The sequence below is a fragment of the Microcaecilia unicolor genome, chromosome 1, assembly GCF_901765095.1.
Source record: "Microcaecilia unicolor chromosome 1, aMicUni1.1, whole genome shotgun sequence".
In the NCBI taxonomy this organism is placed as follows: domain Eukaryota; kingdom Metazoa; phylum Chordata; class Amphibia; order Gymnophiona; family Siphonopidae; genus Microcaecilia; species Microcaecilia unicolor.
The window spans coordinates 429,508,375-429,535,519 of NC_044031.1; the positions used below are offsets into that span (position 1 = coordinate 429,508,375).

At 47.4% G+C, this 27,145-nt stretch overlaps 1 protein-coding gene across 1 annotated transcript in view; it reads left to right on the forward strand.

Annotated features, from left to right (window-relative positions):
• The window catches only part of LOC115476024 (cytidine monophosphate-N-acetylneuraminic acid hydroxylase-like), a 362,006-nt gene that overhangs the window by 320,777 nt on the left and 14,084 nt on the right, over nucleotides 1-27,145 (forward strand). The window contains 1 exon segment of the mRNA XM_030212136.1: nucleotides 14,497-14,612. Coding sequence (XP_030067996.1) covers nucleotides 14,497-14,612 — 116 coding nt within the window.

Genomic DNA, 27,145 nt, shown 5'->3' on the forward strand with positions numbered 1-27,145 from the left:
TGACTTGTACCTGGTAAATAAAATTGAGTTGTACTTCTCATCACAAATGGTGTTCTGTAAACTGCATTTAATGAGCAATGGCTAATTGTAATTATACTTGGTGGTTAAGAAATAAAAGTATCTAATTGCTTTCTCAATCGCAGCCTTGGGTGATTTGTTCCATTCCTATGTATTGGTAGGAGAACTGCCATATTGGGAGGGATAAATACACCCTAAAATCAAAACAGGAATTAGGGAATTAAGTATGGTGGGAATGATTAAAACAGACACGGGGACTGAACAAGTAAATAGGAGTTAGGAGTTAAAAGCAGCCTCAAAAAGATGGGCTTTTAGCCTGAGATGGAGCTTGACATACTGATTCAGGAAGTCTATTCCAGGCATATGGTGCAGCAAGATAAAGGGAAAGGAGTCTGAAGTTGGCAGTAGAGGAGAAGGGTACTAATAAGAGAGATTTACCCAATAAACAGATTCCCGGGGAGGATTGTTTGGAGAGATAAGAGTGAAGAAGTACTGAGGAGCTCCAGAGTGAATGCACACGTAAGTCATTAAGAGGAGAATCCATCAGAGCATACACTAAAAGTGTGATGGGAGAGATAAGATGACAACCAAGACAGAACATAACCCCGAAATCCAAGCAAGGACAGCGTTTCAAGGAGTAGGTGGTGATCATTTGGAGTAATTAGCCCCTCAAACTATGCCTTTTAATTAATTGGCTGTTTTATTGTAGATATTGGTGTAATCTATTTATTTATTTGTTGTAGACTGCTCTGTGAATCTAATGAAAGATCAAAGAAATCTATCTGAAGTAATTAAAACAAATCCAGGAAGCATAACCATGCTAAATTTTACACGTTGATTCCTGGATTTGAACATGATTCTCTGGCTTAATTTGAAACTGGTCTTTTCTTACACAATAAAAAGGACATAAATTAAACAAGTCCATGTTTCTTGAGGCACATTGTACAAACTAGCAACAATGGTGTTGATAATCAAAGTGATTTAAATTGCTTGTGTTCCTATCTGCTAATATTCAGCGGCATGTAATGGGACAGCACCACTGAATATCGGCACTTACCAGCCATTTCCCAAGTCAGGGACTGCATGTGTGTGTATGTGTGTCACAACTGTCAGGAATAGTGAGCCCTTGGATCAAAGCCGGAGCTTTGGCAGACAAATCACCTGGGCTGGTACAGGCAGGAGTCTGAATAGACTGGACTAGAATAAGCTAACAGACTCAACAAGGCAGGACAGAGGTAACTAAATACAATGGACAGAACAAGGACCAAATCCAGATGAGGCAAGTAAAACAAGGCAAAGGGGCAAGAATTGGAACCCAGACAAGGCAAGACTCGGAACTGGATTAAAACTGGGACTGGGACCCAGGCAAGACACAGAACTAGATTAAAACTGGGTCCAGAAAAGGACAAGGCAAGGACTGGATCCGGACAGGACTAGACTGAATGAGACAAGACAAAAGCACAACTAGACGGGCAAGACAGGGTAGGAGCAGTGGCGTTCCGAGGGGCGCTGACACCCGGAGCGGATCGCCGATGTGCCCCGCCCCCCAGGTGCAGCGCCCCCCGTGCAGTGCGCCCCCCCCCCCCCGGCAAAGGGACACCCCCCACCCCGGTGAAAGAACCCCCCCCATGGTGCACGCCGCTGGGGGGGTGCCGCACGCCGGTCAGCGTCGTTGGTTTCCATGCTACCTCTGCCCCGGAACAGGTTACTTCCTGTTCCAGGGCAGAAGGAGCATGGAAACCAACGACGCTGACCGGCGCACAGCACCCCCCCCCCCCCAGCAGTGTGCACCTGGGGCAAACCGCCCCCACTGCCCCCCCCCCTTGGTACGCCATTGGGTAGGAGTGAGGCAACAAGAATGACAGAAGCAAGAAAATAAACAAGGCAGGAACAGGATTCAGGAAACGGACTTGGCTGGAACAGGATTCTGGAACAGGCTTGGCTTGGCTGGAACAGGATTCTGGAACAGACTTGGCTTGACTGGAAAAGGATTCTGTAACAGGATTCTGAAAGGGACTTGGCTTAGCTGGGAACAGGAACAGAACTAGCTCAAACACAGAGCAGAAGCAGAACGTGGCTCAAACACACAGCAGGAACAGAACTTGGCAGAAACAGAGCTCACAAGAGCCAGGAAGCAAACACAGCAGACAAAGGATTAAGCAGACTAAGGTAAAAGCTGCTTCTAATACACAAGTCAGCAAAGGGGAAGTGCTCAAAAGAGCCAGAAAACAAACACAGCACACAAAGGGTTAAAGCAGGCTACAGGGAAGAGAAGCAAACAAAGAAGCAATGTGCTTACGAGCACTCACAGCCGGAAGGGAAAGGCATGCCAGACTGAGAGGAGAGGCAGCAGACACAGCTGTACAGCAGTGAAAAGATCAGGGTCAATGCTGGTTTCTACAGACTCTCAGAATAAACAGACAAGAACTACACATGCTCAGAAACAGTACAAGAAGAGCATGAAACCAAAGCTAACTAAAAGGTAGTCCATACAGATACAAACAAGAACCACACATAGGAAACAGAACAGGGCATACAGAAAGCAGGAACAGAGCTTAATTGTAGCAAGCGTCAAAAACAGGGCTAGGCTGAAAGCAGGAGCCAAAGGTAGAGTCAAACTGATAAAGACACCAAGAGCAGGGTGTGGCTCTAGAGCCAGGCTTTCAGGAAAAAGGTTCAAAAGCAAAACTCACAGAAACAAAGCAAAGCATTGAAATACAAGACTCCTAGAAATACAGAACAGACCTTCAGGAACAAGACTCTCAGGAACAGAGCCAGGCTGGAATCAAAGCATGCAGGATCAAACCCAAGCAGGGATATGATCTAAACAGGTAACACAAAGACAAGATTAAGAGACCTCTAGCAAAGGCAAAGCATGAGAGTTCCCAGGTGCTTAATAAAGGACTTGCTGCTGATGTCACAACTTGGAATGAAGCTTGAATAAGCTATAGTGAGGCTTGGATTGCAGGCACACCAAAGCAAGTCTTGGATTGCAGGCACACTAGGCAGCAGATGCATCAATGCAGGGACAAGGCAGTCTAGAGAAGTCACAGAGCCAGATCACTGGAAAAAGGTGAGTCTAGATGCAGGGGTACGACCATAACCGTGACAATGTGTTGGGGGGGTGGATTATGCTAGTGCCATAAGTGTTCAGTGCCAGCACCTCCATAATTAGCTATGTAGATGCCAGCATCTGCATAATGTCTGGGACTGGCTGGCACAGGGTGTGATGTCCCACCCTCCCCCTCGACCAAGATGCCTCCCACCCCACCCCCCTTGGAGTTGTATGCTCTCATTATTTTCTGTTTGAAATTCTGTGCTTTTTAAGTGCATTAACAGCACTGGAATGTCTGGGCTTGAAGGTAGGAGAAAACACTTTTTTGTAGTAGAGGTGCATCTCATTGCACCTCTCACCTTACCACCCCATTTGCTGTTTAGTGAGGCAGAGGCCTGGTTCTTGCAGCTTTAAAACCCCATTCCATTCAATGTAGAGATTAGAACTAAGATGTCCAGAGCACTGTCCCCTCTAAGCTGGTCAGGAGTCCTCCGACAGCATTGCTGCCAGTGGAGGGTTCTGTTTTACAGCTCTGCAGGACTCCAGGGAACCTGTCTCTCTGTAGTGATTGAAAACACAATATTGAAGCACCACCTCCCCCCCCCAGTGGCAGCAATGCTGTTGGAGGATTCCTGCTCAGCTTGGAGGGAACAGTGGCCCAGAGCCTTTTCTACAACACTTGTAAGAATACTCATATATGTGCCAGCACAAACAGCATAGATAATGAGGGTTGTAACTCCAGGGAAAATTATCTATAAAACCTGTATGTTTGGGAGTGGGAGAATTCCTCTCATTCATCCTCACAGTACAGAAGTCATCATGTGACCAACAGACTAAACTTTTGGCTGGCCAGTGAGTTGGCTGGCAAGAATCTAACTGTAGAGAAGGTAATTCTATAATTGGCAGCCTAATGTTTGCAACAAGCATGTGTTGAAGTTACAGATCCAAGATATGTTGAATCTATATCCCTAGACGGTGATCAGTTTTCTCTGGATCTTCATTCAAAATTTCTGGGGGTGAAGGTTGACCATTTATTGCCTATGCAGTATCATAGTCAAATCTATCATTAGGCACTCTTTTGTAATGCTAAGAAAGTGGATGATTTTTAGAAAATATTTAAATTTAGAGATTTATAGGATTTTGGTTCAGTCTTTAATTCTTTCTAAACTGGATTACTGTAATCTTAAACTAGTTATTTCTTCTAAATCACTTATCCACTGTCTACAATTGGTTTAGAATTCTGCTGTTAGACTAATTTTTGGATTATCTCGATTTGAGTCACTTCAAATTTATTACTCCAGACTTTATTGGTTACCTGTTGCTGAGCGAATTCAGTTTAAATTAGGTTTTACCACCTTCAAAATTCTTACTGGGTAAATTTCTGACTATATGTTGAATCTAGTATCCTTGTTACTAGATAACAATACTCATAATCGTTTTCAACCAAGATTTCCAATATATAAGAATTTAAAATCAATTCAACATCTCACATTGTCTATTCAATATCAGTTAGCTAATTTATGGAACTACTGTAGCTTCTGTTGTTTTTGAGGTCTTGTACTTATTATCTTCATTTTTGAAAACATTTAAAAGCTCTTTTATTTTGCAAGGCAAGTTTATTAACTGCTCAGTTTACGTTACTACTTTGTTTTAACTATTTGTAGCTCCTGGATAGACTGGTCCTGCTCTTGATTGCTGTAATCTGTCTTTGAACTGACTAGGTATAGGCGGAATACAAGAACTGGTATAAAGTGAATGATACATACCTGTAGCAGGTGTTCTCCGAGGACAGCAGGCTGATTGTTCTCACGACTGGGTGACGTCCGCGGCAGCCCCCACCAACCGGAAGAAGCTTCGCGGGCGGTCCGCACGCAGGGCACGCCCACCGCGCATGCGCGGCCGTCTTCCCGCCCGTGCGCGACCATTCCCGCCAGTTGAATGACAAGCAAAAATGATGAAACGCAACTCCAAAGGGGAGGAGGGAGGGTAGGTGAGAACAATCAGCCTGCTGTCCTCGGAGAACACCTGCTACAGGTATGTATCATTCACTTTCTCCGAGGACAAGCAGGCTGCTTGTTCTCACGACTGGGGTATCCCTAGCTCTCAGGCTCACTCAAAACAAGAACCCAGGTCAATTGAACCTCGCAATGGCGAGGATACAACAGAAAATTGACCTACGAAGAACAACTAACTGAGAGTGCAGCCTGATCAGAATAAATGCGGGTCCTGGAGGGTGGAGTTGGATTTACACCCCAAACAGATTCTGCAGCACCGACTGCCCGAACCGACTGTCGCGTCGGGTATCTTGCTGGAGGCAGTAATGTGATGTGAATGTGTGGACAGATGACCACGTCGCAGCCTTGCAAATCTCTTCAATAGTGGCTGACTTCAAGTGGGCCACCGACGCTGCCATGGCTCTGACTCTATGAGCCGTGACATGACCCTCAAGAGTCAGCCCAGCCTGGGCATAAGTGAAGGAAATGCAATCTGCTAGCCAATTGGAGATGGTGCGTTTCCCGACAGCGACCCCTAGCCTGTTAGGGTCGAAAGAAATAAACAATTGGGCGGACTGTCTGTGGGGCTGTGTCCACTCCAAGTAGAAGGCCAATGCTCTCTTGCAGTCCAATGTGTGCAACTGACGTTCAGCAGGGCGGGTATGAGGCCTGGGGAAGAATGTTGGCAAGACAATTGACTGGTTAAGATGGAACTCCGACACCACCTTCGGCAGGAACTTTGGGTGGGTGCGGAGCACTACTCTGTTGTGATGAAATTTGGTATATGGAGCATGAGCTACCAGGGCTTGAAGCTCACTGACCCTAGGAGCTGAAGTAACTGCCACCAAGAAAATGACCTTCCAGGTCAAGTACTTCAGATGGCAGGTATTCAGTGGCTCAAAAGGAGGTTTCATCAGCTGGGTGAGGACGACGTTGAGATCCCATGACACTGTAGGAGGCTTGATAGGGGGCTTTGACAAAAGCAAGCCTCTCATGAATCGAACGACTAAAGGCTCTCCAGAGATGGCTTTACCTTCCACACGATAATGGTAAGCACTAATCGCACTAAGGTGATTCCTTACTGAGTTGGTCTTGAGGCCAGACTCTGATAAGTGCAGAAGGTATTCAAGCAGGTTCTGTGCAGGGCAAGAACGAGGTTCTAGGGCCTTGCTCTCACACCAAACGACAAACCTCCTCCACTTGAAAAAGTAACTCTTTTTAGTGGAATCCTTCCTAGAGGCAAGCAAGACACGGGAGACACCCTCAGACAGACCCAACGCAGTGAAGTCTACGCCCTCAACATCCAGGCCGTGAGAGCCAGGGACTGAAGGTTGGGGTGCAGCAACGCTCCGTCGTTCTGCGAAATGAGAGTCGGAAAACACTCCAATCTCCACGGTTCTTCTGAGGACAATTCCAGAAGAAGAGGGAACCAGATCTGACGGGGCCAAAAGGGCGCTATCAGAATCATGGTGCCACGGTCTTGCTTGAGCTTCAGTAAGGTCTTCCCCACCAAAGGTATGGGAGGATAAGCATACAGGAGGCTGGTCCCCCAATGAAGGAGAAAGGCATCCGACGCTAGCCTGCCGTGTGCCTGAAGTCTGGAACAGAACAGAGGCAGCTTGTGGTTGGTCTGAGAGGCGAAAAGGTCCACCGAGGGGGTGCCCCACTCTCGGAAGATCTTGCGTACCACTCTGGAATGGAGCGACCACTCGTGCGGTTGCATGACTCTGCTCAGTCTGTCGGCCAGACTGTTGTTTACACCTGCCAGGTATGTGGCTTGGAGGAGCATGCCGAATTGGCAAGCCCAACGCCACATCCCGACGGCTTCCTGACACAAGGGGCGAGATCCGGTGCCCCCCTGCTTGTTGGTGTAATACATTGCAACCTGATTGTCTGTCCGAATTTGGATAATTTGGCAGGACAGCCGATCTCTGAAAGCCTTCAGTGCGTTCCAGATCGCTCGGAGCTCCAGGAGGTTGATCTGCAGATCCTTTTCCTGGAGGGACCACAGACCCTGGGTGTGGAGCCCATTGACATGAGCTCCCCACCCCAGGCGAGATGCATCCGTCGTCAGCACTTTCGTGGGCTGTGGAATTTGGAATGGACGTCCCAGGGTCAAATTGGTCCGAATGGTCCACCAGTGCAGTGAAGTGCGGCAACTGGTGGAGAGGCGGATGACATCTTCTAGATTCCCGGTGGCTTGGAACCACTGGGAAGCTAGGGTCCATTGAGCAGATCTCATGTGAAGACGAGCCATGGGAGTCACATGGACTGTGGAGGCCATATGACCCAGAAGTCTCAACATCTGCCGAGCTGTGACCTGCTGAGACACTCTGGTCTGCGAAGCCAGGGACAGGAGGTTGTTGGCCCTCGCTTCGGGAAGGAAGGCCTGAGCCATCTGGGTATTCAGCAGAGCTCCTATGAATTCCAGAGACTGGGTTGGCAGAAGATGGGACTTTGGGTAATTTATCACAAACCCCAGCAGCTCCAGGAGTTGAATAGTGCACTGCATGGACCGGAGGGCTCCTGCCTCCGAGGTGTTCTTGACCAGCCAATCGTCGAGATATGGGAACACGTGCACTTCCAGCTTGCGTAGATACGCCGCCACCACCACGAGGCACTTTGTAAACACCCGTGGGGCAGAGGCGAGCCCAAAGGGCAGCACACAATACTGAAAGTGCCGTGCGCCCAGGCGGAATCTGAGATACTGTCTGTGAGCTGGCAGTATCGGGATGTGAGTGTATGCGTCCTTTAAATCCAGGGAACATAGCCAATCGTTTTTCTGAATCATTGGCAGAAGGGTGCCCAAGGAAAGCATCCTGAACTTTTCTTTGACCGGGAATTTGTTCAGGCCTCTCAGGTCTAGGATGGGGCGCATCCCCCCTGTTTTCTTTTCCACAAGGAAGTACCTGGAATAGAATCCCTGCCCTTCCTGCCCGGGTGGTACGGGCTCGACCGCATTGGCGCTGAGAAGGGCGGAGAGTTCCTCTGCAAGTACTTGCTTGTGATGGGAGCTGAAGGATTGAGCTCCCGGAGGAGAATTTGGTGGAAGGGAGGCCAAATTTAGGGCGTATCCGCACCGCACTATTTGGAGAACCCACTGGTCGGAGGTTATGAGAGGCCACCTTTGGTGAAAAAATTTCAACCTCCCTCCGACTGGCAGATCGTCCGGCACGGACACTTTGAGGGCGGCTATGTTCCCGTGGATCCAGTCAAAAGCCCGTCCCCGGCTTTTGCTGTGGAGGCGCAGGGGGCTGCTTAGGCGCACGCTGTTGACGAGAACGAGCGCGCTGGGGCTGTCCCTGTGCCTGTCGAGGCCTTCGGGCCGGCTGGGTGTACCTACGCTTGGCAAAAGCATAGGGCGCAGCCTGCCGGGCCCGGGAAAAACGTCCACCTGCTGAGGTGGATGCTGAAGGCGCCCGGTGGGAGAGCTTGTCGAGGGCGGTTTCCCGCTGATGCAGTTGGTCCACCAGCTGCTCGACCTTCTCGCCAAAAATATTATCCCCCCGGCAAGGGACGTTGGCCAGTCTCTGCTGGGTGCGGTTGTCCAGGTCAGAGGCACGCAGCCATGAGAGCCTGCGCATCACTATACCTTGGGCCGCAGCACGAGATGCCACGTCACAGGTGTCATAGATACCCCTGGACAGGAACTTTCTGCACACCTTCAGCTGCCTGACCACCTCCTGATAAGGCCTGGACTGCTCCGGCGGGAGCTTATCAACCAGGTCCGCCAGTTGCTTCACAGTGTTCCGCATGTGGATGCTCGTGTAGAGCTGGTAAGATTGGATGCGGGTCACGAGCATGGAAGATTGGTAGGCCTTCCTCCCAAACGAGTCCAGAGTACGAGACTCCCGCCCCGGGGGCGCCGAGGCGGTATCCCTCGAACTCCGTGCCCTCTTGAGAGCAGAATCCACGACCGCCGAGTCATGCGGCAATTGGGGCCGCATTAACTCTGGGTCCGAGTGGATTCTGTACTGGGACTCTGCTTTCTTGGGAATGGTGGGATTAGATAATGGTCTCATCCAGTTCCGAAGCAGTGTCTCTTTGAGGACATTGTGCAACGGCACCGTGGAGGACTCTCTAGGTGGTGATGGATAGTCGAGAACCTCGAGCATCTCAGCCCTCGGCTCATCCACAGAGACCACGGGGAAGGGAATGCAAATGGACATGTCCCTTACAAAGGAGGCAAAGGAGAGGCTCTCAGGAGGCGAGAGCTTCCTCTCTGGTGAAGGCGTGGGGTCAGAGGGAAGGCCCGCAGACTCCTCTGAGGAGAAATATCTGGGGTCCTCCTCTTCCCCCCACGAGGCCTGTTCCTCGGTATCGGACATAAGCTCATGTAGCTGAGTCCTTAACCGGGCCCGGCTCGACGTCGAGGCACCGAGTCCTCAGTGTCGTCGAGCGGTGGACTCCCGCGCCGGCGGGAACGAAGCTCCCTCCATCGACGTCGACGGGGACTCCATCTGCGTGGCGGTCGAGACCGGCGCCACAAGCGGCGGAGGTGTCGAAGGCCTCGGCACCGGGCTAGAGCTCACCGGCGCCACAGTCAACGGCGCCGAGGGCGCAAGCACCCCCAGCGCCGGCACAGCCTGGTGCATCAGCCCTTGCAGGATCCCCGGAAGGATGGCTCGGAGGCACTCGTCCAGGCCCGCTGTCGGGAAAGACAGGGGGGGGGGGGGGGCCGGTAGAGGTGTCGGTGCCGGAAGCTGCTCGGGTCCAGGAGACTGCACCGAAGTGCTGGGACCCTGACGCGTCGGTACCTCCACTACCGAAGGGGACCTCTCCTCTCGACGCTGACGCTTCGGCGTCGACTCCTCGCCGGCACCGATAGCCGGATGCATCGAAGGCGACAGATGACGGTGCTTCTTTGATTTTTTGCGGTGCCCGTCATCGGCGCCAGGTGGAATGGAGGAGGAGGAGGTCGATCCCCCTCGGTCCCGAGGAACCGGGTCAGACAGGGTTCGGTCCCGAGGGCCATGGGCAGAGGGAGTGACCGGGGCCGATTGCCCACGCGGCCTCTCACCCCTACCCTCACCGGAGGACCGGCGGGCCGACGGGACCTGTGCTCCTGGGGTCGATGCCATCGGTGCCGATTTCACGGACATCGATACCGGTACCGAAGAACCGGCCGTCGATGCCGTTGAGGTCGACGTCGAGGGGCCGGCGCAAGTTCCAAAAAGACGGTCCCATAGAACTTGCCTCGCAACCTGAGTCCATTTCCGGAGACCAAGACACAAAGAGCACGACTTGATATTGTGCTCCGGCCCGAGGCACTGGAGGCACCAAGCGTGGGTGTTGGTCTGCGAGATAGGCCGGCCGCACCGACCACACTTCTTAAATCCACTCGGGACCTTCGAGGACATCGACGGAAAAATCGCGTCGGCGAAATTAAAGTCGTCGATGGTAGCGGTAAATCACACCTCGAAAAATAAATCGACCGCGCGGCCACAAGGCCGCAACGCGACGCCCCCACTAGAAAACGAGGGAAAAACAAGCGCGTTCACTTTTTTTTTTTAAACAAGAAAAGAAAAAAGGGTCCGGAACGCGCGGGAACCAGAAACAAACAACAAAAAAACAAGAAATTCGCGAAAACGCGACGGTTTTCCGGGGCTGACAAGAGAGAGCGGCGACGCACGACTCTCTCCAGCGCGGAAAAAACAAGACTGGCGGGAACGGTCGCGCACGGGCGGGAAGACGGCCGCGCATGCGCGGTGGGCGTGCCCTGCGTGCGGACCGCCTGCGAAGCTTCTTCCGGTTGGTGGGGGCTGCCGCGGACGTCACCCAGTCGTGAGAACAAGCAGCCTGCTTGTCCTCGGAGAACATATCATACATTTTCTTGGGCTTGATCCTCTTCTCCCCAGGCTGACAGCTGTTTCTTCTTGCCTGAGCTTGCTATTCACCATACAGGACTCACCAGCTCTCTTTCTTCTTCCAGGGCTCATCAGCGGGTCCTTCTCTTCCAGCCTGCAGCACACTCTTGCTCGGGCTTGATCCTCTTCTCCCCTGGCTGACAGCTCTTGCCTGAGCTTGCCATTCTCTGCCCCTACTTGCAGCACGCACCTGCCCGGATCTGATCTTCTTTCTTCACTTCTTTGTGCGTGCCTGCAGCTTCCTCTTTTTGCCCAGGCTTGCCCTTCTTCTTCCCAGATTGCCTCTAGGCTTTATATTCTTTTCTGGCTGCTCCACCCCTCCTGTCCCCTGGATTAGCTTGAAATTTGTGCAAATCCGTGGGTTAGGCTGCCTCCTGCCTCCCTATTGGCCCTGGATCCTCAGCACCCGATTGCTGCTGTGGCGTGTCCTCAGCCAACCCCCTGCTTCTCTCCTTCCTGGTTTCTCCTTCCCAGTTCTTCCCTGGGCTGCCCTACCTCCTGCCACCTTATTGGTCCAAATTCATGCCCTTTATCAGGACCTGGCTCCTGTTGGCTGCCTTCTCACATGCCCCTCAATCTCCCAGTTTCCCCTTGGGCCTCAGTCAAACAGCCAATCATGAGCCTTGTAACAAACCTCATTGAACATCCCCCCACACTTAACTCATAAAATTTAAATAGTAAAGCTCCTTTCTCTGGCATTAAATCTCTCAAACCCTTTACAGCCATGCTTCAGAGTACAGTGCAATCCGCTTAAGTGCAAGGGTCTGGGACGAAAGAAATACATGCAGTTAACCGGAGCATGCACTTAACCGTTGTGACTCAAAGAAGCTTGACATCTGATAAACATATGTACAGTACTGTTTATTATACGTACAGTATAGAGTCTCCGTTAACTGACGTTATACAGTCTCTGTTAACTGACGTTAGGCTTACTTGAAGTAATCAGTCATAGTCCTCTGTACACTCTTGTGTCTGTGAGTTCCATAGACTACGTCTGCTAGACGGTAAAAACTGTCATAGCACTGACATCCAGTGGCCTCCAGATAGGCCCGCACGGTGTTAAGACTCTCCAGCACTCTTGCAAAAGTGACAGGAGGTTGTTGAATTTCGTCACCATGTGCCTCGCTGCTCATTTCATCATCTGTTCCATCATCAGCCGTTGCCTGCGTGTAGGCGCATACCTCTACATCAGTGCTGTCATCAGCTGTTTGTAGATCGTAATCAACAGCTACGTAGTGATGAAACTCCTCTTCAGTAACACAGGCTGGGATGTCAATAGCCTGTTCATCTGATGCGTTTGCAACAGCTGCATCTGTTTCGTCCCTCTCCACATCCCTAACAAAGCTTGCCTGCTTGTAGCAGTTCACAATGGTTGCCTGTGTAACATGATTCCAGGCTTCTTTCTGCATATGTAGGGAATCCAACAGTGATAGATTATGAGCCAGTTCAACAGCACGTTTATCCTTGCCAGTCTGGTGATCCATAATGCTCATCAGATGACGTAGCACAAGAGCCTGATAATGTTGTTTGAAATTGGCTATTATGCCCTGATCCATAGGTTGGATCAGAGAGGTAGTGTTTGGTGGCAGGAAGACCACTTTGACGTTAGACAGCCTGACATCATCACTGTGTACAGCACAATTATCACAAAGCAACAAAATCTGACGCTTTTGTGCCCGCATTATAGTGTCTAACTTTTTTAGCCACTGCTTTCAAATTTCCCCAGAGATCCATGAATTTGCATTAGCCTCATATGACACAGGAAGTTGCTTAACATTCTTGAAGCAATGGGGCTGTTTGCTCTTTCCAATGACGAGTGGTTCCAACATCTCACTCCCATCCATATTGCAGCAAAGGAGGATCGTCAGTCGGTCCTTCGACGTTTTACCTCCTGTAGTTTTGGCTTGTTTGAATGCAAGTGTTCCATCAGGAATCGCTCGCCAGTAGAGACCATTTTCGTCAGCATTGAAAATGTCACGAGGTGCAAACTCATTCAAGATGGTAGGAAGAACTGAAACAACCCAAATTTCAGCACCAAAGTCATCGGCGTCTTGTTTTTCACCATGCTGTTTCTTGAATTTTATGTTGTTCCTCTCCTTCCATCTTTCCAACCATCCAACAGCGGCTTTGAATTCAGTTAGCCCAAGACTTTCAGCTAGCTGATTAGCTTTCTCCATAAGCAGTGGACCACTGACAGGAAACTGTCTGCTCCTGACTCAAGAAAACCACCGAAGAAGAGCATCTTCTACCTCCTCAGATTTTCCCGCCTGTTTTTGTTTCCGTTGTGGATTTGTATTGTTTTGCCAGTCTTCCAGAAGCTGGTCTTCCTGCTTCAAGACACGTGAAATTTGACTGGGATTGACACCATATTCTTTAGCAATAGATGCTTGACTTTGTTTTCTAATTTTTTAAGAACTTCTATTCCTTCAGCCAGTGTTAAAGTCTTACAGTTGCGCGACGATGACTCCATTGTACACTCTAACAACATTCTTTCGCTTATTCTGCCTGTGGCAGTTAAAGGGGCGGTAAAATTGAAATCTCGTTGGTTGTCACGTGCTAATCGGCTTCCATATTCCGTGTGCGCGCTTATGCGGAGTCCTTCCTGCAGAGGAGCGGTCTTAAACCATGTATATACAGGTAAGTGAATCTTGCACTTATCAGTGGTGCGCTAAACCGAAGTTTGTCCCCATAGAAATTGATGGCGCCAAAAACGGGACCGAAGTACGGCATGCAGTTAAACAGAGCATGCGCTTATCCGACGTGCACTTAAATGGAGTGCACTGTATCTGTGAAAGCCTGGACATTTAAAATCAATTTTAACTTCCAAACCAGGAAATTCACAATTTGTAACATTTCATAGTTAAAGCTTCAGCAAAGAAGGTCAGAGCCAGTCTCCATTTGGAGCACTGTTTCTGGGCTGCCCTGAGCCCTCTGTCCCTTCCTGCCTGCTGCAAAACACCCTCCCCCCTCTCTGAGGAAGGGGAGGCAAGGTAAAGGCTTCTTTTTCTATATTTACAATATTACACATTTATGAGATTAGTATGTTCAGTGAATAACCCTCTAGGTGTTTAACACAGCAGTTAGCACACATTAAAGGCAGCTAATGCATCTTAGTGAATTGTATACAAATTGTGTATAAATTGTAGAGTATTATGGTTAAAAGAAACATATTTGTATAAAGAGCTCTAAAAATCCAAAAGGTGGAATGTTGGGTTTTTAGAACAGTAAACTTTTCATATTTTGTATATCTATATATGTTTTACAATTTGTGGACTTAATAATTATTTATATTGTTAGTATTCATCTTTTTTAAACATCTGCATGGTTTTGTAATTGTGTGATGACGGAGAGTTTACCCTTTTCTCCCACCTAACTCTCTAGGGACTGCAAGCTGGTGCACATTTGATTTCTCATAGGCAAACCATATCCCTTTGTACTGTTCAAGGAAGAACTATCTCATTGATATTTTATGCACACAACTGAAGAGACTGAGTGACTTGTTGCTGCATTTTTGGACATAGTGGTTTAGTTTAATTTTGTATTTTTTTTTCTTTTATAACAGATCAGGAGCCGAGTTGGTGTCATGCGTTATGTAGTCAAGAACGGCCTACTCTGGGATGACCTGTACATTGGCTTTCAAACCCGACTCCAACGGGATCCTGATATATACCACCATCAGTGAGTCATCTTTATCACATATCCTGTACACCTAGCGCAGCTTCACTTTGCTTCTCATGCTTTTGGAAATTTGGAATGTTGCAAAGAATTATGGGAAAAGATTCCATACATGTCCATCTGGAGTAGAGATTGATGCGGGGACAAAGTTTGTCTCCATCCCCAACCCATCCCCACAGGCCCTGTCTCCATCTCCACCCCATTCCTGCAGGTTGTGTCCCCATCCCCGCCCTGTCCCCGTGGGCCCTGTCCTCATCTGCAGAAGCCTTGAACACTTATGATTTTATATTTAAATCTTGTTATTAAAGTATAAAAAAGAACAATATGCTGTGCAACTGTTGTGTATAAATTACAAATAGAAAGCAATAATAACAATGAGCAGCTATAATAACCCTCCTTTCCACCACCACCCTCTACCCTTCCACCCCAACAATAGGGGAATCCTAATTCACACTGTTAAAATGTCCAGGGGTATAAATTACAACCCATTCTATATACCCTAGAAGGGGAAAATATGCCCTATGAAGCACTGCTATGTTTTTTTTAAATCTGTGGATAAATAAGTCATCATCAACAATCTCAGGATTTAATCTAGCTCTCCTGTCTTCTACAGTCCTTCCTGGAATAGAAGTTGTCTTCTTAGAAGATGTGCTGGTAGCAGGACGTACAGAATCCCCCATACAAATTTCGCTAGTTGTGGCCAGTATGTTTGCTTGTTTTTCCAAAAAATCAAAATATCTTTATAGGCATCACTCAATCATAAATAACATTCCAGTTCATTAATAGGCTTCAAAGTAGAAAATGACACGGGTACAAAGTTTGTCCCCATCCCCGTGGGATCTGTCCCCATCCTCACCTCGTCCCCATAGGATCTGTCCCCGCCCCATTCCCATCCCCACGGTTACTGCAGTTCACCGTCCCTGTGTCATTCTCTAATCTGGATACAAAACAACTTTTCAAAGAAGGAATAGAAAGTTGCCAAAATTGCTATGCTAGAAAGAAATGGGAATGACTTCGATGAGGCCAATAACTGGAATCACTGAGTAAGTATTGTTGGAGAACTAAGCCTCTAAATAATCCCCATGGCTTTCCTATGGAAGGCAGAGTAGAGGTTTATTTAAATATTTAGACTTACTATACCGCTTTTGCTAGTGTATAGTTCAAAGCGGTTGTAAAGTGCTGGCAAGTACTCCATTCCAAAAGCACTCCTTTACTCCATCAACTTAGCCTAAAGGAAGACAGGTAGACAGTTTTTTTAGGCCCACCCCAAACTATATGGAACAATATAGAAAGAGCTTTAATAAATCCAAGAACGCAACATCCAGTTCTTCTACCAATCTAATTTTGCCTAAACAATCAAAGATTTGTTTAAAATCCAAGCCCAGGTACAACCATGCTACCTGGGATCTGAAAAGCAGCTGAATTCAATTAGCCTAAGAGAGGGAATATGAATAATTATGCATTAGTTGTTAATCACAGGGTGGTTTATCAATAATTTATTATTATATAAATTATATAAGTACATAAGTGTTTCCATACTGGGAAAGTACAAAACATTTTATACTGCTTATCCCAGAAATAGTGGATTTTCCCCAAGTCCATTTAATAATGGCCTTTTCCTTTAGGAAGCCGTCCAAACCTTTTTTAAACTCCGCTAAGCTAACCACCTTTACCACATTCTCTGGCAACGAATTCCAGAGTTTAATTATACGTTGAGTGAAGAAAGGTTTTCTCAGATTTGTTTTAAATTTACTATATTGTAGCTTCATCACATGCCCCCTAGTCCTAGTATTTTTGGAAAGTGTAAACAGATGCTTCACATCTACCCGTTCAACTCCACTCATTATTTTATAGACCTCTACCATATCTCCCCTCAGCCACCTTTTCTCCAAGCTGAAGAGCCCCAGCTGCTTTAGCCTTTCCTCATAGGGAAGTCATCCCATCCCCTTTATCATTTTCGTCACCCTTCTCTGCACCTTTTCTAATTCCACTGTATCTTTTTTGAGATTCGGCGACCAGAATTGAAAACAATATTCAAGGTGCGGTCGCACCATGGAGCGATACAAAGGCATTATAACATCCTCATTTTTGTTTTCCATTCCTTTCCTAATAATACCTAACATTCTATTTGCTTTCTTAGCCGCAGCAGCACACTGAGCAGAAGGTTTCAACGTATCATCAACGACGACACCTAGATCCCTTTCTTGGTCCGTGACTCCTAACGTGGAACCTTGCTATAATTCAGGTTCCTCTTTCCCACATGCATCCCTTTGCACTTGCTCACATTAAACGTCATCTGCCATTTAGACACCCAGTCTCCCAGTCTCATAAGGTCCTCTTGTAATTTTTCACAATCCTCCCGCGATTTAACGACTTTAATAACTTTTTGTCATCAGCAAATTTAATTACCTCACTAGTTACTCCCATCTCTAGGTCATTTATAAATATGTTAAAAAAACAGCAGTCCCAGCACAGACCCCTGGGGAACTGCACTAACTACCCTTCTCCATTGAGAATACTGACCATTTAACCCTACTCTCTGTTTTCTATCTTTTAACCAGTTTTTAATCCACAATAGAACACTACCTCCTATCCCATGACTCTCCAATTTCCTCTGGAGTCTTTCATGAGGTACTTTGTCCAACACCTTCTGAAAATCCAGATACACAATATCAACCGGCTCACCTTTATCCACATGTTTGTTCACCCCTTCAAAGAAATGTAGTAGATTGGTAAGGCAAGATTTCCCTTCACTAAATCCATGTGGACTTTGTCTCATTAATCCATGCTTTTGAATATGCTCTGTAATTTTGTTCTTAATAATAGTCTCTACCATTTTGTCCGGCACCGACGTCAGACTCACTGGTTTATAATTTCCTGGGTCTCCTCTGGAACCTTTTTAAAAAATCGGTGTTACATTGTCCACCCTCCAATCTTCCAGTACCACGCTCAATTTTAAAGGTTAATTACATATTACTAACAGTAGCTCCGCAAGCTCATTTTCAGTTCTATCAGTACTCTGGAATGAATACCATCCGGTCCAGGAGATGTAGAACTTCCCCATTACATCCTCCAGGTTTACAGAGAATTCATTAAGTTTCTCCGTCTCGTCAGCTTCGAATACCATTTCTGGCACCAGTAACCCACCCAAATCTTCCTCGGTGAAGACCGAAGCAAAGAATTCATTTAATCTCTCCGCTACGGCTTTGTCTTCCCTGATTGCTCCTTTTACTCCTCAGTCATCTAGCGGTCCAACCGATTCTTTTGTTGGCTTCCTGCTTTTAATATACCTAAAAAAAATTTTACTATGTGTTTTTGCCTCCAACGCAATCTTTTTTTCGAAGTCTCTCTTAGCCTTCCTAATCAGTGCTTTGCATTCGACTTGACATTCCTTACGCTGTTTCTTATTATTTTCAGTTGGTTCCTTCTTCCATTTTCTGAAGGATTTTCTTTTAGCTCTAATTGCTTCCTTCACCTTATTTTTTAACCATGCCGGCTTTCCGGAGGTTTTCCGTCCTCCTTTTTTAATACGTGGAATATATTTGGCCTGGGCTTCCAGGATGGTGTTTGTGAACAGCATCCACGCCTGATGTAAATTTTTGACCTTCGCAGCCGCTCCTCTAAGTTTTTTTTTCACCGTTCTAATTTTATCATAGTCTCCTTTTTTAAAAGTTAAACGCTAACGTATTTGATTTCCTATGTATACTTATATCAAAGCTAATATCAAATCCGATCACATTATGATCACTGTTATCAAGCGGCCCCAGCACCATTACCTCCTGCACCAGATCATGAGCTCCACTAAGGACTAGGTCTAGAATTTTTCCTTCTCTCGTTGGCTCCTGTACCAGCTGCTCCATAAAGCTGTCCTTGATTTCATCAAGGAATTTTACCTCCCTAGCGTGCCCCAATGTTACATTTACCCAGTCAATATTGGGGTAATTCAAATCACCCATTATTATTGTGTTGCCCAGTTTGTGTCCCTAATTTTTTTTAACATTTCTGCATTTGTCTGTTCATCCTGGCCAGGCGAACGGTAGTACACTCCTATCGCTATCTTTTTCCCCTTTACACATGGATTTGAATCCACAGTGATTCCAAGAAGTGTTTTGTTTCCTGCAGAATTTTCAATCTATTTGATTCAAGGCTCTTGTTAATATACAATGCTACCCCTCCACCAATTCGATCCATCCTATCACTACGATATAATTTGTACCCCGGTATGACAGTGTCCCACTGATTATCCTCCTTCCACCATGTCCCAGAGATGCCTATTATATCTAATTTTTCATTTAGTGCAATATATTCTAACTCTCCCACCTTATTTCTTAGGCTCCTGGCATTCGCATATAGACATTTCAAACTATGTTTGTTGTTCCTATTTACATCATGCTTATTACTTGACAGTATTAATTTGCAATCTTTTGTCTTATTTTTATTTTTATTTAAGGACACCTGATCTACTACGGTCTCTTTTGCAACCTCACTATCAGGATATCCTATCTTCCCTGTTTTGGTGATATCTTTGAAAGAATACTTATCCTGAACCATGAGCTTTTGAGCGACTGTAGGCCTTCCCCCCCCCCATTTCTATCTCCTTTTTAAATGCCAATGCCAGCAGCCTGGTCCCACCCTGGTTAAGGTGGAGCCCATCCTTTTGAAATAGGCTTCCCTTTCAAGAGAATGTTGCCCAGTTCCTAACAAATTTAAAACCCTCCTCCCTGCACCATCATCTCATCCACGCATTGAGACTCCGAAGCTCTGCCTGTCTCTTGGGCCCTCTGCGTAGAACGGGTAGCATTTCAGAAAATGTTACCCTAGAGGATCTGGATTAGAGCTTTCTACCTAAGAGCCTAAATTAGTCTTCCAGAACCTCTCTCCCACATTTTCCTATGTCATTGGTACTCACATGCACCAAGATAGCCGGCTTCTCCCCAGCACTATCTAAAATGTGGCCTGGAGGAGTGGCCTAGTGGTTAGGGTGGTGGACTTTGGTCCTGGGGAACTGAGGAACTGAGTTCAATTCCCACTTCAGGCACAGGCAGCTCCTTGTGACTCTGGGCAAGTCACTTAACCCTCCATTGCCCCATGTAAGCCGCATTGAGCCTGCCATGAGTGGGAAAGCACGGGGTACAAATGTAACAAAAAAAAAATCCTATATAGGTGACATGTGAGACCGCCACCTTTGCACCAGGCAGGCAAGTCACCAGGTGATACTCACGTCTAATGATCGAATCACCAACTACAACAGCCGTCCTAATCTTTCCCTCTCTGGCAGCACTTGGAGACATATTCTTGGTGCGAGAGGATAGTACATCCCCTGGTGGGCAGGTCCTGGCCCACAGGAGTACTTCCTACTTCACCAGGGTGATGCTCTTTTTCTAGGAAACTTCCCTCCTCCAAGGTAGCACAGAAGCTACCAGACTGGAGTTGGGACTTCTCTACAACATCCCTGTAGGTCTCCTCTATGTACCTCTCTGTCTCCCTCAGCTCCACCAAGTCTGCTACTCTAGCCTCAAAAGAACGGACACATTCTCTGAGAGCTAGGAGCCCTTTGCATCGGGCACACACATATGACATCTCACCAAATGGGAGATAATCATACATGTGACACTCAATGCAAAAAACTGAATAGCACCCCTCTCTCTGCTGGACTGCTGACTCCATCTTAGTGTTTTTGAGTTTTTCAATAATTTTAAACTTGCTACAGTATTAAGGATATTAGCCTAATATAAAAATGTCTTTTAGTTTATATAGTATATTGTTTGATTTATTTAGTGTTTCTTTCTTAGATGGTAATGAAATGTATTTAAAACTCTGTAAGAGGGAGGGGAAGTGACGTCACCAACAAAGATGGAGGCTTAAACAGTTAGCTCCCGCTCACCGTAGTAAAAAAAAGCGTGAGTTCTCCCGCTGATCGTGTCCTCCCGGTGCGATTTTGATTCACAGCACCCACGGAACCGGTGGCGCTCCGGGCGGCGATAAATATGCAGCCAGAACTCAGCCAATTTGGCTTTAAAGGCGGAAAGACGGCTAACCGCGTGGCGGGCCTGGAAACACTCAGACGGCGATTTGCAGCAGAGCCCCTGCCTCTTTGGTGAGGACCCAGACCGGACAGCAGCGGACCCGCTCGCAGAGCTAAAAGAATGGCTACTGGAGATCCGTGCAGACGTAAAGGCGGTCCGGGCGGAGCTGGAGACACTAGGCTCCGATCTCCGCGGTGAAATTAGAGAGCTGGGGAATCGGATGGAGGAGATGGAGTCTCGAGTGGAGGAACATACGGAGGAACTGGGATCGCTAGACCGAGCGATCGCGGACGTCCGTCTGGGCCAGCAACAGTTGACTGACAAGATGGAAGATCTAGAGAACAGGAGTCGGCGGCATAATTTGCGGTTTAGGGGTATTCCTGAAACCCCGGAATACGCCGACTGTGAGACAGTAGTGCAGCAGGTGGTGTGTGCTATATTGAAAGAGGCTGGCAGCCCAGTGGAAGCAACTGCAGTAGTGCTTGAGCGCTCTCACAGAACGCTGGGCCCAGCCCGGAACAACTTGCCTAAGGACATCATAGCCTGTTTTCAGGATTACAAGTTAAAAGAGAAGGTGTTTCAGGCGGCCAGAAGCCTACAAAGTGTCAAGTGGGACACGCATCAGGTGGAAATTTACCAGGACCTGGCACTGGCCACTTTAAAACGACGAGCGGAGCTGAAGCCGATAACAAGAAGGTTGCAGGAGCTTGGAATTCGCTACCGCTGGAAGCATCCCTTTGCACTAGCATTCTATAAGGAAGGCCGCAAGCACCAAGCAAGATCCCTAGCTGAAGCTAGAGCGGTTCTCCCAGAAATACAGCAAGAATTCCCGCCGGAGACTCCGGGGAAAATAAGACGTGATAGAGCCCCGGCATCCCACTCGAAATGGCAGCGAGTGGGTAAGGGACAGAAGAGATTGCAACGTCAGCAGTCGGCTGGCCACCTTACATGACTGTGGGTAAGGGGGGCATAAATGATGTGTTAACATGTGTTGGGTCTGGGCCCAATGAAAGTTCAGAATGTAAGGCTTGCAAGAGCTATTTGGTTCTGGTTTGTAATGGTTTTGGTTGATATATAGCGGGAGAACAGTTGTTATGTTGTTCAATGGCACTAAGAGGGTGAGTGGAGGGGTGAGGTACTTCCTCTACGGGATACTCTTTCATATATGAGAGAGGATCTATATGAACATAGAGGGAGGGGGGTGGAAGGGAGGGAGGGACAGGGCGGGGGGGGGAGGAGGGAGAGCAGATGGAAAAGAGGAGAGGAACAAGGGGATGACAAGGCGGGAGACCATATCCGGGCTGGCTTAGGGCGCCTATGGGAGGTGATGGAATGCAAGATGTAACACTAGCGATCCTGAATGTCAGAGGTTTAAATGTGCCAATGAAGCGACAGCTCCTATTTCGGGAGCTGATCCGCTTAAAAATAGATATAGCCCTGATTCAGGAGACTCATTTAAAAAAGCAACATGAGAGGCTATGTAGGCATCGCCAGTATCCGCATGTGTTCTTTGCATCGAACAATTCAGGCACCAAAAGTAGGGGGGTCATGGTAGCACTTAATGACTCCCACCCATGGCAGATTAAAAAGATCAGTAGAGACAAGGAAGGTCGTTATATCTTATTAGTTATCCAATTGGGAACACAGACCTACACTATAGTTAATGTTTATGGGCCCAATGCAGACCATGGGGAATTTTTTCAGCGACTAGATCAGATATTGCTGGCACATGGGGAGGGAGCCGTGCTGGTGGGAGGAGACTTTAATGTTACTCCTAACCCACAGCTGGATAACTCCTCTACATCAATTCAATATGCTAAACAGGGACGGGAGCTACTTCATACATTTATAGCAAGGTGGCAGTTGAGTGATCTGTGGAGACAGGCCAACCCAACACAAAGAGATTACACATGCTTTTCCCAAGTTCATAACTCCCTCTCTCGTATTGACTTTTGGCTGGGGGATGCTGTGGCGAGTGGTAGGGTTAAAGATCAATACATAGAGCCGCGAACCTGGTCAGATCATAGCCCGGTCACCCTTGTCTTACATATGCAAGAGGGGAGGAGGGAGGCCCCACAGTGGCGCTTGGATGATGCATTGCTGGCTGAGGTGACTCATGTACTTCAATTTGAGAAGATAATTAAAGAATATATCCAATTTAACGATAATGGGGAGGTGACCCCTGGGGTGCTATGGGAGGGCTTCAAGGCGGTGATGAGAGGCCACTTTATTGCCTTGAAAGCACATGTGCGACGGGAAAGAACTCGAGCAGAGGAGTCAGGGCGCAAGCAATTGGCACAGGTGGAGAAATTAATAAGTAGACAGGGTAAGGGAGGCCCAGCACGAACTCTGCTAGACCAAGCGCATAAGTTAAGGCAAGAGATTAGGGAGCTCCAATTGGCGGATCTATCTGAACAACTGCAGGGGACACGCCAGACTCATTTTGAGTTTGGCAACAAGGCCAGCAGGGTATTGGCACACAAATTAAAGCAACAGGCAAAAAAAGCGCATGTCACTCAGTTGAGAAATGACAGGGGGGACCGCATAACGGATCCTCAGGCCATACAAGAAGCCTTTAGGAGCTTCTATGAAAAACTTTATACTCCAGATATTAGTCCAGAGGAAGTTGAGATCGAGGCCTTCCTGGATAGGAATGTACTGCCCACACTTACGGAGAGTGCCAAGCTTAGACTTTCCAGACCAATTGAGTTAGAAGAGGTCTTACAGGCAATAAAGGAATTAGCACCCAGTAAAGCACCAGGACCTGATGGATTTACGAACAAGTTTTATAAGACTTTTGGGTCCCTGGTGGCTCCTATGCTGCTGAAGGCGTTTAATGATTTGGGAGAACAAAGGTCTCTTCCGGAGACCTGGCACCAGGCGAATATTATAGTCCAACCCAAACCAGGCAAAGATCCACAGCTGTGCGGCTCTTACAGGCCAATCTCTCTTCTGGGGGTGGACTATAAAATCTTTACTGCGATCCTGGCATCCCGTCTGCAGCAGTATTTACCGCAATTAGTTCACGAAGACCAAGCGGGGTTCGTGCGGGCGCGCCAAACATTTGATAATATTCGCAGGGCGCTCCACCTCATCCAATTTGCACATATAAAACAACAGCCACTATGTATCCTTTCATTAGACGCAGAAAAGGCGTTTGACAGGGTGCATTGGCCATTTTTGTTTGCAACCCTGAAGAGGGTGGGTATTCCGGAAGGGTTCATGCACTGGATATATCTATTATATCGAGCGCCCACGGCCTCGGTTAAGGTCAATGGGAGCCAGTCCACACCGTTTTTGCTGCGGAGGGGGACGAGACAGGGATGTGCCTTGTCACCACTCCTTTTCGCCTTGGTCGTGGAGCCCTTGGCGGCTTACATTAGATCACACCCTGACGTACGTGGACTGAGGATGGGAACCACTGAAACTCGGGTGCTATTATTTGCGGATGATATTCTCCTTACTCTAACAAACCCCGGTACATCATTTCCAATTATAGGGGCGGCATTGCGGGATTTTGGCTGGGTGGCTGGATTTAAGATTAATATGGAGAAATCCGAGGTGTTGAACATCTCCATACCAATGGACCAAGTAACAAGGTTGCGAGCTGCTTTCCCCTTTAGGTGGGCCTCCAGAAGTATCAAATACCTAGGGGTGAATATTACAAAGCGATTTGAGGACCTGTATGCGGCCAATTTCCCTGTAAGGGTACGGGAACTTTTCTTGGAAATGGAGAGATGGGAGGGCCTAACAATCTCGTGGATGGGTCGGATAAACGCGATTAAAATGATCCTGCTGCCGAAGCTGCTCTACTTATTTATGGCGCTTCCTATTTCTCTACCTGACAAGTTTCTTAAGGGGTTGCAGCGCAGAGTCTTCTCCTTCATATGGAAAAGGAAGCCGCCACGGGTGCGTCGGTCAGTGATGCATCAGCCGAGATTACATGGGGGTATGGGGGTGCCCTCGTTTTTGCTTTATCACCAGGCGGCTCACCTTCGCATTTTAGCAGAGTGGTTGCAGGGAGGGGGGAAGGCTTGGAAGGCTATGGAGCAGACTTGGTGCGGCTCGCACCCCTTGAGGGTTATCCCTTGGCTCTCTGAACGAGAGATCAGAGAGATAATAAAAGAAGTGCCGCCGATTATTAGGTGGCCACTCACAACCTGGAGTAATATACGTAGTAGATTCTTTAGAGGACGCATACACTTTTTACATACCGCAATACGTCATGCACCAGGATTCACACCGGGATCTTTGGATTCGCGATATAGGAATTGGGAGCGGGGAGGCTTATGGGAGCTGGGGCAGATGTGGGAGGAGGGGGAAATATTAACATTTGCAGAAATACAAGAGGAATACGGGATCCCAACGTCTAATGCATTTCAATATACCCAACTAAGGGATTACATTTTGAGGAGAGCAAAGGAAGAGTTGAGTCTGGAGGAAACGCAATTAGAGAGGGCTATGGCCGGAGGAGGGGGTAGAGGGGGAATCTCTAGGCTATATAAAGCACTTTTATTGCAAACACAGCCAATTCTATACTACACACATAAATGGGAAAAATCACTGGGGGTCTCTCATGAATACTCAGTATGGGAACGAGTGTTTGTTTCGTTGCTTAAGGTGTCAATTTCCAATGCTCTTGTAGAAAATGGCTACAAAATATTGTATAGTTGGTATTACACACCACAGAGATTAGCTAAAATGTTTAAAGGGGGGTCGGCTCTCTGTTGGCGTCAATGTGAAATGTTGGGAGATATGGCTCACATATGGTGGGCCTGTCCTCATGCTCAACAGTATTGGACAAGAGTGGTGAGGTTGATTATAAGCATAACGAAATCAGACTTTCCTATGACAATGGACTTTTGCCTTTTGCATATGCGATCCCAGGGGTCCAAAAAATATATGTATCAGCTGGCTACCCAGATATTGGTGGCTGGCAAGTTGGTGCTAGCAGCGGCATGGAAACAACAAACTCTGCCGGGACTCAGGACTGTTATAAGGAAACTGGACTACATTCACCTAATGTCTAAGCTAACGGCGATGCGACAAGGTCGCCTGGTAGTGTATCATCGAATATGGGACTCATATATTGAGTGGTCGGCGCAGCCGGACCCTGCCTTGACAATTAACTAAGTGGGAGGAAGGGGGTAGAGGGTGGGGGAGGGGGTAAGGGGCATATAAGGGGATTACAGAGTAATGGAAACAAAACAAAAACTAATGTTGATGTAGCAGAGGGAAGTGTCGATACTGTTTGTTCACAATTATTTCTATGCGATTTGTGTATGTTCAATAAATATAAATAAACATTTAAAAAAAAAAAAAAACTCTGTAAGAGCACTCCTTGCTTGTTACCCTAATTACAACAACTGACTATAAATGAAGAGTTGTCCTAGGGGTGGGTGGGAAGACTAAACTAGATCCTGCAGTGCCTGATAGATTCTATCTGTTAACGCTGAGCTACAAAGTTTTTAAAACTAAGTGGAAAAGACTATGGAGATTAGTTGATAAAATTATCTTTTAATATTTTTATTTTGCCTATCACTAACCTACAATTCCTCCTTTAAACCCCAACCTTTAAGTTCCCAAAGCACAAAGCAAAATAGTGTTCACTTACCAGAGAAATGTCCTCTTCTCCCGGAACTTCTCAGAAAGAAAGTTCAGTGGGACCTTTCCTCTTTATATAGTTTTGAATAAGGGGCCTTTTTTTAACAGGCTGTTTGAAGCTGACTCAGCAACCTATGCAAGTATTCTACTTCCCCACACCTTAATTAACACTTAATTGAGGTCGCTGGATGTGCTACCTCTCCAGCAGCCAAGGTACAGAAAATGTCCAGAGAAATGTCCTCTTCTCTCAGAACTTCTCAGAAAGAAAGTTCAGTGGGACCTTCCTTGTTTATATAGTTTTGAATCTAAGGGACCTTTTTTAAACAGGCTCTTTTAAGCTGACTCAGCAACCTATGCAAGTATTCTACTTCCCCACACCTTAATTAACACTTAATTGAGGTCGCTGGATGTGCTACCCTACATCTCCAGCAGCCAAGGTACAGAAAATAACTGCCAGAGAAATGTCCTCTTCTCTCAGAACTTCTCAGAAAGAAAGTTCAGTGGGACCTTTCCTCTTTATATAGTTTTGAATCTAAGGGGCCTTTTTTAAATAGGCTCTTGGAAGCTGACTCAGGGCCAGATGCACTAAACAATCGTTAATGCCCTTCCCTTACCAATTCCCTTAGCGAATCGGTAAGGAACAGGCATGCATTAAGGAAAGGGAATGCAAATGAGCTGCTCGTTGTAGCTCACTTGCATTCTCTATTCCATCATTAAACAGTCGGCCAATCGGCCGGTCGAGCATGCGCAGAGCAGCCAAGCGTTATGCTGGCTGCTCTGCACATGCCAAATACGCCTCCCTGTGCCGCCCGAAGACGCCTTGCTGCTCATCCCCTCCGATGCGGTTCAATCCAGAGGACAGTGCAGTTGAGGACGCCCATCAAAAAAAACCCGTCCATTTTGGCC